At 45.6% G+C, this 12,361-nt stretch overlaps 1 protein-coding gene across 1 annotated transcript in view; it reads left to right on the top strand.

Annotated features, from left to right (window-relative positions):
• Positions 1 to 624: 624 nt before the first annotated feature.
• The window catches only part of LOC149365263 (protein KRI1 homolog), a 35,779-nt gene continuing 24,042 nt past the window's right edge, over positions 625 to 12,361 (top strand). Inside the window, exons 1-9 of the mRNA XM_089541442.1 lie at positions 625 to 782; positions 968 to 1,044; positions 1,125 to 1,230; positions 2,154 to 2,247; positions 3,119 to 3,214; positions 4,227 to 4,308; positions 6,150 to 6,230; positions 8,929 to 9,150; positions 11,914 to 12,009. Coding sequence (XP_089397568.1) covers positions 665 to 782; positions 968 to 1,044; positions 1,125 to 1,230; positions 2,154 to 2,247; positions 3,119 to 3,214; positions 4,227 to 4,308; positions 6,150 to 6,230; positions 8,929 to 9,150; positions 11,914 to 12,009 — 972 coding nt within the window. The 5' untranslated portion in view covers positions 625 to 664. The remainder of the gene's footprint in view (positions 783 to 967; positions 1,045 to 1,124; positions 1,231 to 2,153; positions 2,248 to 3,118; positions 3,215 to 4,226; positions 4,309 to 6,149; positions 6,231 to 8,928; positions 9,151 to 11,913; positions 12,010 to 12,361) is intronic.

A 12,361-nucleotide genomic window follows, 5' to 3' on the forward strand; every position in this document is an offset into this window, starting at 1 on the left:
GGCGGAAGTTCACCGCCGCTGGTCGCCGCGAGGCTCGGGAGAGGTAGTTTTTGAAAATGTATTGTAAATTATCTACTCGCCTTTGATGTATTGTACGCGGCATGAACGTTCAGTGGCCTACGCTCTACATAATGCAAGTATTTGTTTGCCAACCTCAGACACCCCTTTCAGGGACCCTTTAAGAACAACGCAGCGAGCTATGGAAAGGAAAATGATAGGTGTAACGTTAAGAGATCGAAAGCGGGCGGGAGTGGGTTAATGACATCTTAGTTGAAATCAAGAGGAAGAAATGGGCTTTGCGAAGGCAAGATAACCGCTGGAAGGCAAGATAACGGAGTGGATTCCAAGAGAAAGCAAACGTAGCAGGGGACGGCAGAAAGTTAGGCGGGAGGATGAGATTAAGAAGTTTGCGGGGATACAGTGGCGGCAACTGACAAAGGACAGGGTTAATTGGAGAGACATGGGAGAGGCCTTTGCCCTGCAGTGGGTGTAGTCAGGCAGATGATGATACAACTCTGCCTTTTGAGGCAGATAGGGACATATAGGCTAGGCGGCGCAAGCTGCTGCCCAATCCAAAGGGTAAAGCCATAGAGTAAAGCCATTATCATCCATCCATCCATATTAGCTCTATGATCCATCCATTCATCCATCCGCGCACTCAACTATGGCTGACCTTTTCGATGGCAGTGACAGCGATTCCGGCAATATTGCTGAACTTAAGCTCAATGAGGACTACGCCAAGAACTACAACAGGTGGAGGGAGAAAGAAGAACTTCAGAAACGTTAGTAAATTAGCCCTTTTTGCTCCTGACTACTGTGGCTTAATGCGCAACACGTGTTTACGACCACGCTTTTGCTTGGCGGCGAAACGTGGCTTGTTGCCTTGGATACGCTTATTAACTCTCCTGTGTAGCCGTTTATTCGCTCTGGAAAGCCTAAAGACGCCATTTCACCTGTTTGCGTGCAGTGAAGGACAAATACGGGGAGGATGTCACCTTGGATTCTTCGTCTAGTTCATCGGAATCTGAGGATGAGGATGCAGAGGTGAGCGCACTGCGTTTCGTTTAGTCAACCTCTAGGTGCTACCAGTGTTTTGCGATCCCTGCCTGGGTTATTTCTGACAGGAGCTCACTCCGGCCCTTGAGAAAAAGTTCCTGGAGACTCTCAGCGCGCTTAAAAGCAAAGACCCGAAGATTTACGACAAGGATACGGTGTTTTTCGAGTCCACAGGTGAGGACCTTCGGACTTGTAGTGCTCAAGCTAGATGTGTAAAATGGCATGGCGTGTTGCTGCTTTGTGATTACGTTGTGAGTTTCAACTATTTCTCGGCGTTCGGTTAAAAACTCACTCCTGGTTAAGGACGCCTCACGCCATTGATCTCAGTAAAGTGGGGCATAGTGTCGCCGAAACGCTAGTATCCTTCCTTCCATCAAGTGTACCTCTACGCACTCGATCGTAGCTTTCTTTCGAAGAGCACTGCTAAAGAGACACCCTTGTATGTATCAGCCTCCCTGCATTCCTGTGCGTTGGTGTTTTCCAGTGAAAACTTTTGTGCATTTGGCTGCTGATTAGCTTAAGCTGCGTATAGCAGCGCAGAGCTGCTCAGTTTGACTGAATGTGTTTGCCATTTTCTCTTTCCTTCAGATTCTCCCTGCGGCACTATTGCCTTACACGTCACATTGGCCTCCGTGTTGTTGGCTCAGGATTGTTATGAAATCTTGTTGATTCTTCTAATCTGTTTATCATTACTTGCCTAATGGAGTCTTGGTGCCTCTGACATCTCATGCAGGCCATCCGTGCCCATTGCATTCCTGTAGTGTTGCTTTTCCTTTGCAGTTCTGTTTGTGAGTGTAGGGTTTGTATGCTCAGAGCAGGTTTAAGAGGCTCATGCCTGTGAGCACTCTATTTCTGGCTTTAGCTTACCAATAGCTTTTGTAATCTACCTGTTGGGGATTTTCTGCAGCTCAAGCTATTCAATATTTGACATTTCAAGTATAAAACAATGGGCGTTGTTTACATGAGGAAGCATGGGGGCATGTTGGGTCTTTTAAACATGGTTGCAATCAATGGTAAGGCAGTTTGATGACCAGTCAGCCAAAATTGATTGCATAAATCTTTTGCCCATCTTTGTTGCACCACTTCCAACTTTTCAGGAGACTCGAGTGAGCAAAAGAAGGAAAGAAAGAAAAAGGACAAACCCATGTTCCTGAAGGACTATGAGAGAAAACTAATTGTAGAGAAACAGGGGTAAGCATTTTGCAGCAGCCTTCGGAATGCTATTTACGGACACCATGAGTTTTTCAGGAGTGCAAGGAACTAGATGTCAAGTGGCACCATAAATCTGTCACAGTGTCATTTCAGATTCTTTGGAGCTCTCGTAAGTAGTCAACTAAAAGTTATAGGTGTTCAGAATTTTGCAGTTTTTTGTCACTGGATGGCCTGAACTTGGTCTGTACCAGCAAGAAAACAGATTTATGCAAATATCACTTCCGTTGTGATTCATTTGGATAGCTGCAGTGTATTTGAGAAACACTAATTGTAGAACTGGTCACTCCACCAGTGTGTGCACCTTTTGTGCTGTGGGTAAAGAGGACCTCATGAAATTCTTGTACAAGTGGGAATCAAGTTTGCGGAGTTAGCAGGATACTAAGATTTGAATGTTTCATTCTTTGGTTGCGAATCAGTTGCCACAAAATAAATTGGACTCTTTGCAAGCAGTACAAAATAAAAAAAAATCTCCTTGAAAACTGCTACATTGATGGTCGCATTTAAAAACTGTATTTTATGTCTCAAAATGGTTAACATTTACAAAGTGATAAGTATGATGCCTTGTGTTAGGGTGCAGTTTCAAGGGAAGATTGTGCACAGTTTGCTTCGGGATGGCAGGACAGCCAGAGGATGTGTGTGAATGATAGTGCTTGGAAAAAATGGTCATCTTTCAGGTTCCTCTTGATTCCTTGGAAATCATTTGACTTGTGCGTGTTGCTAATTAGCTCGGCTGGTTGCTGGCTGATAAATTTAAGCGACTTGCTTCTCACTTGGTCCTGTGTATAGCAGGTAATTCCATGCGTTCCTGGAAAAAAGGTTGAAGCATGGTTGCTTTTATCTTGTGACGCAGAGTATTGTCGGGTGATGAGGACGATGGTACCGGGCCAGTGCATCACAAGCAGGGACAGTATGCTACCACTGCTGAAGAAGAGCAGCTGAAAAGAAGGTTTGTCATTTTCATCTATTTTTTTTTTTTATCTGCGCGTCATACACCCCGTGAAACTACCTCACTAGAGGAATGAGTGTTCACATTTGCAGGTGAGTTGTTTGGTGATGTACTCGAAGCTTTCATGGTTACAGTAGCTTACATTGCTGGTGGGAAGGTCGTTCTGGTCCTTGGATGCTTGAGGCAACATGGTTGGAAGGTAGATAAACTGCTTTATGCCAAGTAATATGCTATGATTGACCTGTGACAAAACAGCTGCCAGGCAATTTCTGGTACTGGCAGAGGTGGGCAATTTGCGGCAAAATATATTGGGAAGGTGCTTGTCTGTTCAGTTCGTATGCTTTTTAAATTTCTAGAACGTAGCTGGTCTGTGTTAGGTTTTCAGACAGCACACCCATTAGGGAACTGGCTGAACTACTCCATTTTTGCAATGTGGCTCCTAGGTGTAAGATGTATATATTTGTACTTGTCTCGTAACTTATATTTTAATGTGAACGAACCCCTTGAAGGATCGGTTGCTGCATTAAATATGGCAATACACTTTTAGTGGAAATTGTTTACTTGTCATCCCCCTGCTGACAGTGTACTGCCAAGAACTGTGTGTCGTAGGCTTGGTACCGAGCAATGTTTTGCTGGAAGCAATATTCCTACATCTCGAAAGAAGTTTGGCTGCTGAGAAATTTGTGTGTTAATCCATGGTTGTCTGCAACTAACTTTTAGACATTAGAGAACAGAAATTTTTGATCATCACTCTTTGTAGATGTCTTTGCTGTCTGTTTCTGACAAGACACCCTAATAATTCAAGGAAATAAACTATGATGTGGAACAATCCAGTAAAGTGAGAGAGAACTCTTGCCCCCTCCCCCTCTTTTTCTTTTTCTTTTTTGCTGTTGTCTTTTTGTAAAATTCACTATCCAAGAATGGAAGGCTTCAGGTGGGGATTTTAGTGGAATTCGATTATTATTCTTCTGCATGAGAAATGATTTTCTTCTTTTCCTTTTGGGGCGTGCAGCTTCAAGGCAGCGCTTGTGGACTCTGATGAGGATGATGGTGGATCGCTCCTGAAGACTGCCAAGCGGAGTAAGGAGGGACAGGTAAGCGCAGTATGTTGGCATTTGCCGGGCATTTATGGCTGAAAAAATGATTTTAAACATTTTCATCCTACTTGTGACATCCATACTGGAGCCAGACTGGTTGCCACTGTGTTGAAGTTTATGGCACTGTAGCCTGGCCTCTGAGATCCATGTCACTGTCACATGCCAGTCTCCTTGTGTGGCTAACATCATCTTCATAACTTAACTCTTCCCTTACCTCATAAAAATAACTGATTTTGAGTTTGTTGAAATAAAAATTATTTTTTCGAGAAGTGCTTAATGCACTGTGGATTGTAATACATCAGACTGTAGCTCATTGAATGTACTTCTGAACTCAAAAAACGCCACAGTTGTAACGCGTGTTGCGTAAATCAGAGAAAATCGAAAAAAAATTCTCTCGGCTTAACCGCGCGTTTGTTTGGGCTCAAATTTCGCACAGAGGTTGCATTTGGTGGTCAGTTTTGTTTTATACTACATTTAGGTGGGGTACTTGCCTGATTCAGTCAGAAATTTTTGGAAATCCCCATCGTATGTGGCGACGACGATCCAAAACTGAAAGACATCGCAGCAATGGTACCCGTAGCGCCATCTCGCACCCACCGGAGAAACCCAGCTGTGCTAAGTGGAGAGCTCGTTTCTCCGATGGCTGCGAGATGGCGCCACGCGTACCATTGCTGCGAAGTCTTTCGATTTTGGTTCTCCGTCGCCACAGACGATGGGGATTTCCAAATAATTCTGCCCGAATCAGGCAAGTACCCCACCTAAATGTAGTATAAAACAAAACTGACCACTAAATGCAACCTCTGTGCGAAATTTGAGCCCGAACAAACGCGCAGTTAAGCCGAGAGAATTTTTCTTCGATTTTCTCTGATTTGCGCAACAGTCGGTATGTGGAAAACTTTTCAAAAATTTATTCGTTAAATATGCTGCTAACACACAAAAAAAGAATAGAGCAAAACAAAACTTGGTTACTAAAGAATTAATTTAAACAAAACGTTGCGCATGTTCTTGGCTACCATTCTTGTGATTTGCAGCTGCGCACATGATACTACACTGCACGTTTTGTGACCTTTCAAGTTGGCCAGTATGACTGCTGTGCCACTAGAGAAAGCAGTCATGTGCGGACATGAAGTGGTGGTAGGTGTAGGATGTGCTCCACACTGCGCTTGTTCCTAGTTCTGTTCTTGTTCTCTCTCTCTTTTATATATGTGACCGATGACCTATGGCGCAGTAAAGAAAAAGTTAATATCTCATATCTGTGCTGTTTCTTGTTATTCTAGCATTTACCAACTGTCCCAACTGCACGCTCTCTTGCCTTTTTTTTAGATTCTTTTCAATGACTTGGATGTGGCTCACATATCTAGAGCCTATAATGTATTTATGATTTCAATGTTGCAGCTTCATCTGAAGGGCAGGACTTCCTTATATTTCTCTGGTCTTAATGAGTCACTTTCGTTCACTTCGTGTAATGCATGCCATAAGCTTTATTGCTTGCTAGTGTTCACTTTGAACACACTTAACTATTGTATGCGTATTGATGCTATTGTGGCACCTTCAAAAGGTTTTTTTTTCCCACTAATGTAAGAAAGGCATGCAAAGCTGTGCAGAGTTGAATGTGGAAGCCTTTGTAACTGCCTATTCAGGTAAGGAACAAATGGCCAGAGTTAAGCTTTTCATTTTTTTGTGTCTCTAGCTTTCAGGTCAGTGTTTTCCTTTGTGCGTGATAATTCAACACATTCAAGTGCAAGCATACCAGTTAAAGGAGGCCGTCATTGGAAGTGCATGTGTGTGCGTGTGCGCGCGTGCCTAATGTTGAAGGGCATGATTTTTCTTTCCTGAAGGATGCTGCTGAAGAAGAATACAGGCTATGGCTGAAGGGTGAAGTCAACAAGATACAGCACTCGAAAGATGCTGAAAAGCTGGTATGTGCAGATTGAAATATTGGCATTTGCATGCTGTGTTGATGGTTTGCAACAATACCACTGTAGTGATTTGTGGGGTTTTGATAGGGAAGAGATACGTCCTCCCTGCAAAAAAATTGCTAAGGAATCGAGAACGTCCGACTCACCAGCAGGGTTACGAGCGAACATTCACCCATGCTAGAGCTGGGCGCAGCTCTGCAGTCGGACGAAACAAGATGCGGGAGAGCGTCCTCCCCACGAGGCTTCACCGTTCGCCCTGCCAGCGAAGAGCGGAGCACTGCGCGTGAGCCGAAGGGCCCTGAGCCGAAGAGGGCCGTCTTCCCTGCGCTTGCGCACAGCAATCACTCCATCCGTGGCGCTGCGACACCGGCGCCCTCCCTTGTTAGTTCAGATAACTAACCAAGCTAAGGAGGGTGCATTGCAGGGAAGCGAACCACAGGGCGATAGTTACAAATCTAGGGGAAAAAATTAAAGGGGAACTTATCTGTATTCTCTTCAAAATTCACAAGCAGTTCCCCCTGCTCAGGTGCAAGCTAGATGCTTATGTGTGCATTTCAATCCAAGTTCTGCTCACAACTGTTCTCTGCCAAAATGTTTGTTCACACTGCTTATCGCTCACTGACACCTTGCTTGAGGCTCACTTGTTTTGTCTTGTTGGTCGAGACAAAATCGGTTGGTATTCAGAAGAGTCTTATGACTTGCTTTGCTGAAATGCATTCCAACATAGCAAAGACATTGTCATAGCAAAGACAGTGTCATTGCTATGTTGCACACTGCCAGGTAAAGGCGCACAATTGACTCTTCTTTGCTGGAACCAATATACAGTGAAAGCTCGTTAATTCGAACCTTGATAATTTGAATTCTCAGATAATTCGAACTGCACTACTTGGTCCGGCCAATCTCCATAGAGATCTGTGTATAAAAAAGCCTGTTGATAATTCGAACTACGCACCACCGCGTCTGGGCAGCTTGGCACACAGCATGTGGCCAAAAAAAAAAAAAGCACCTCCGCATAGTTAGAGGCTGCGCACGACATGTCCTAAACGGGGACAGAAGATGGAACTAGGTAAAACCGTGGAAGAGTGGGTAAAGCTTAAATGGCGCCATCACCGGCGCTGCGGCCGGCGGCACCAAAGGGTAGGGGTTAGTGGCCGCGGTGGCGGCTGCCTACCCTCTTTTCCGCGCAACTTCCGGAACTCGCAACTAAATACTCGTTAATTGGAGCCCTGTTAATTCGGAAATACGGATAAGTACTGTCAGCACGGTCCCAGCCAACGCCCATGAAAGGCTGTGACTTCAGATGGGCGCTACAAATTACGTGCGAAAAACCCCTTTTTTTTTCTGTGCAAGTGTCGTTCATCCTTCCACCCATCAGACGCCAACGGAAGTACGCGATCAGCCTCCATCCTTCCACCCATAAGACGCCAATGGAAGCATGCGGTCAGCCGCGATCATGACGCTGTTTTAGCATTGTTCGCTGCAAAAGGCGTTTGCTGCTATGCGCGTTCCAATGATTGAGTGGCAGTAGACAGCGTTTGCCCCAGTCGCCCATCGCACGATAAGGCAAAGTACTGAAAACGAGGCTTGCACAACCAGACAAGCGCTGGCACTCTGCCAAAGTTCGCTTCCCCCTTGCTAGAACCAACGTCAAAAGTAAATACACGCTGCGCAGCATCTTGGCGCGCTGCCAAGAAATGCGTTGTGGACCCTGACATGCGAAACGGAGGGAAGCATTAACGACACTTTCTTTTTTTTTTTTTCAAATTCTTAAGCAAATATCGGGGGTGGATGGGTTCATTATGTGAGTGGGTTCGTTATGCGAGTAACTACCGGTACATATACAGTAATGCAAAGGTTCTTGTCAGTTTTTTCGCGGCCATTCGATAATTCGAACATCGGATAATTCAAACATCGGTTAATTCGAACTTTTTTCCCCGGTCCCGTGAAGTTCGAATTAACGAGCTTATACTGTACAAGTGAATTACCGACCTTTTTCGACACCACTTACCTTTTGCAGCCGCACGTGGTGACACAGCTGCGCCAATAAATACCCAAGTAAATACAGTATATACTAGAGAGGCTGTAACGGGTAACCTAATGGAAGGCAGAGGGAGGACTGACTTGTTAGGTGCTGACCATTGTGTCGAATCAGCCGAAATCTTTCATCTTCCATGGGGCTGCCCACTATGCGGGATAATGTTAGCTCTCACAGGTAATGCCATCAATGCGGTATATATATATAGAGTGGAGGCTCTTGTTGGCCATCACCACTTTCTGCCACTCGTGCAGGAGCTGCAAGGTTCACAAAAGAGAGTGGCGCGGATTGCACAATAAACTTAAGTGACATCCTAGGGAGATTCAAGGGGGGAAAGAAGGGAGCTCAGTGGGTCATGCAGTGCGGGGAGCAGATGACTGGACAAAGGAATTGATTCCAAAGCAAGTGTAGCCAGGGGCAGCCAAATGTAAATGGAGAGATGGGGTTGGGAAGTGTGTGCTGAGATAGGCCAGGCTTTTGTTCTTCAGTGGGCATAATCTGGCTTGTAATGGTGGCCATCATCACCACCACCATCATGACTGCCACATTTTTTATTGCATTCTGAATCAGATGGCAGGCATAAAAGTGCATAGAACCTCTTGCATGCTGCTTACATTTGGACTTGCATCGGGACGCAGCACCTGCTTGCTTGCTTGCTTGTAGGGTTACCTTCGCAGCTATTGGAACAGCAGCAATTTGGAGAAGTCGGAGGAGTTCCTCCGGGACTACATCCTCAACAAGCGCTACCTGGGGCAGAACCAGTTGGCCCCCCCGGCCCAGCTGGACGACCAGGAAGACCTGAGTGCGGATGAGGCGACCCTGGAGGAGCAGGAGGTGTTTGAGCACAAGTTCAACTACCGCTTCGAAGAGCCAGACTCGGAGTTCGTGAGTCACCCATTCCATTGCTGGCCACCTCCTGTGTAATACGGTGTTTGGGGGATACAGCATCTTATGTGTGTTGTCCTTTATGGGGGGACGCTACCTTTGAAAACCGAAAAATCGCGAAAAAGTCAATTTTTGGAAAAGTATATAGTCCGTTTGTATATGTTATAAACTACCTTTTCTGTAATTATCAATGCCTAATTTGCCGTAGAAATATTGAAAATTAGAAATATAACAAGCCACGGCGGCCCCTGAGCCGCGAGCAAGCGCCGAAAATGCCCCAACTTCGCGCAGGTGCCATTCCTCACACGCTGAACCGAGCGCCACCATTTTGGTCTTGTTTTGTTCGTGAATCCTTGCGCTTTTCTTTACTGCCGGCGGCGGCGACGGCGGCTGCGTGCTCGAGGCGTGGCTAGCTTTTGATTGGGGGCCTCGCGGCTGCTTTCGAGTTTCCCGCGTCCGAAATCCGAGGCTACGATTGGACCAAGCGCGCGCTCCTCGAGAACGCGGGGGAACGGGCGGCTGCTATTGGCTGCTGCGCGCGCTGACGCGATGGTCTCCGCCGGCTGCTCCCTGCGCGTCGTCTGCTCCGGCTGCTCGCTCTCCTTTGTGCGGTGTGTTCGCCTTTCGCCATTTCTGCGATCGCCGTCTTTACAGTCTGTCGCCACGCCCTTTGAACAGTGTCGTGTAGCTTGTTGATCGTTGCACGGTCGGTCACGATGCCTACAACGAAATTCAAGACGCGACACGCGTTCGGTGCACGGACGCATTCTATGAGGTCTATCCGCATGGCGAAGCGCGCTGCCGACGACTGCATCGACGCGTCCAGCGTTCTAGATATGTACGGGTCAGTCGGCGGCGGAGAAAGACGCCCTGCGCATGGGCAAGGCTGAGGAACAGAATGAAATGACAACTCAGAGGCGGCAAAAAAAAAAAAAAGAAAGCACGGAGACAGCTCCAGCTATTCAGCGGGATCGTTTTAGACCTGGAAATGTCACAACTTTTGAGGGTCATTTTCTGTGAATTTTTTATTTTTTTCCTTGTATGGCTGCTCACCCCAGCATATCTCATAAACCACTCATCGGATTTCTGTGTGGTCTTTTTACCCTATACATAAATAAATTTTGGGGGCAAGAAAAGCCAATTTATTGAAATATTGTGTTTGGAATTGTTGATAAATAAAATTTGGTTAATTAGTGCATGTCTAAGTAGTAATTAAATTCAGTGATGTGCTAAAATTTTTTAGCAAAGAATTTTCGCAGGGCCTTGTTGTTGCCTGAGGTGCCTATTCAGGAATTATCATAAATTAACTTCATAGTGCCAACACATTCTGCATATTCTCCTGGCCTGTCCCAAAGAACCCTTGTAAACCACCTCGATATACTCCTGTAACTTCAGAACCAGAGGGCGCAACTCTGTGAAACTTAGTAATTCTTCAGGTGTTTATGCTGTGAGCCTACCCTGAAAATTTCATCAAGATATCTCAAGAAACAAAAAAGTTGGTGTTCTCTCAATCTTCTAAGGCCATTTTCTCAGAATCAATATTTTGCCTGGCGTGGCTGCTAGGGAAAGCCATATCTTGGGAACCACTTATCAGAATTTCATGGGGTTTCTTTTGCACCATACCTGAATAAATTTCTGAGGGCAAGACAAGCCCGTTTTTTTAAGATATTGTCTCTGGAATTTGTAATAAACAATTAAAATTTGGTTAATGAAGGTCTAATAAGTAACACTAAATTCAGGGCTGTGCTAAAACTTTTCAGCAAAGAAATTTACAAAAAGGGCCTTGTCTTGCCCTGGGGTACCTATCCAGGAATGACTGTGCTGAATTTCAAAGTGCCAGCACATTTTGCAGATTTTCCAGGCATGTCCCAAGGAACCCATGTAAACCACCTTGATATACTCATGTAACTTGAGAACCAGTGGGCACAGCTCCATGAAACTTGGTAGTTCTTCAAATGTTTGTGCTACAAGCTTACCCTGAAAATTTCATCCAGATATCTCAAGAAATAAAAAAGTTGATGCTCAAGGGTAGCCTCCCCCCTTAAGCTTTGTGAAATGCTGCAGTGCAAGGAAGGTTTATTTGGCAGCAATTGCCGGGTTCAAGATGTGGAGTTCTTGTGGCCGGAGACTGCGGCCAGATGGCTCTCGACAAGCATGGCGCATTCTGCACATTAAATTTCGTTTCATGCTGGAGTTGCTGTATTGCAGGTGCAGTGTCACACCAGTCATGGCTTGATTATAACAGCCTGTTATTGTATTGGTAAGCTGATTGTGAACAGGGAAAAGGTTCAGCTCGTCAAGTGACTAGAAGCGTCTTTGTCAACCATCTAGTCCAGGGGTGGTGAAGTTGTATCGTTTGCTTTTTCTGGGGCTTTTTCTAGGCCTCTCTGAGTGATATTGAAGTTCAACAGCACAATTGTATCTGCACACAAGGCTGGTAATTTTGCACTGAATGATCGTCTTCTCTCTCTTGAGGAACTGTAAAAGTGCCCCTGCCAAAAATGGCATGTGGTACTGTAGCAGAATCGTGCACCCTTTACACATGTGCTCATATCTGCTGCTGACAGAGTAGTCTTCCTGATGTGACCTTGGGATGCAGAGCTGTGGAAAATGAATTTTAATGAAGCTGCACAATGTTGTGGACAGATGGGCATATCAGTGTGTGTGTACGCAGTAGGGCAGTGTCCTGGCTGTATTGACACTTGCCTCTTCTGTTACGATCATCTGGGCAATTGCCGTTTTCTCATCATGTTTTGTTGGCAGATCAAGAAGTACCCCAGAACAATGCAGGACTCCATGCGGCGGAAAGACGACCGGCGGAAAATCAAGAGGCAGGAAGTGAGGGAGAGGAAACTGCAGGTAAGCAGTGGTTGTCTCCATAGTAATCAGCTGGGCTGCCCAGAGTGGTTTCAGGCGCTGGCCACCCTCATGGCCAGCGTCTCCGCAAATCTTTGCTGTGCTTGTTTTATTGCGTTAGCATTACAAGGGTCTGTGCAAGTGGAAATGGTGACCACCATCTGTCAGTGGCAGGTAGAAACGCATGTAATGGTCGCACTTTTTTTTTTCCCAGATTTGAGGGCCAATTTTTGGGGTGCGGCCCATACATGCAACGTGCAAAAAAAATTTTTTTTTTTTAGAGTAAAAACATACTAATCAGGGAATCAGCGGCATTTATTCTATGTCGAGTTGTCACTCGCGGAGTATTTGAACT

The sequence above is a fragment of the Amblyomma mixtum genome, chromosome 1, assembly GCF_055824585.1.
Source record: "Amblyomma mixtum isolate Tamu chromosome 1, ASM5582458v1, whole genome shotgun sequence".
Taxonomy (NCBI): Eukaryota; Metazoa; Arthropoda; class Arachnida; order Ixodida; family Ixodidae; genus Amblyomma; species Amblyomma mixtum.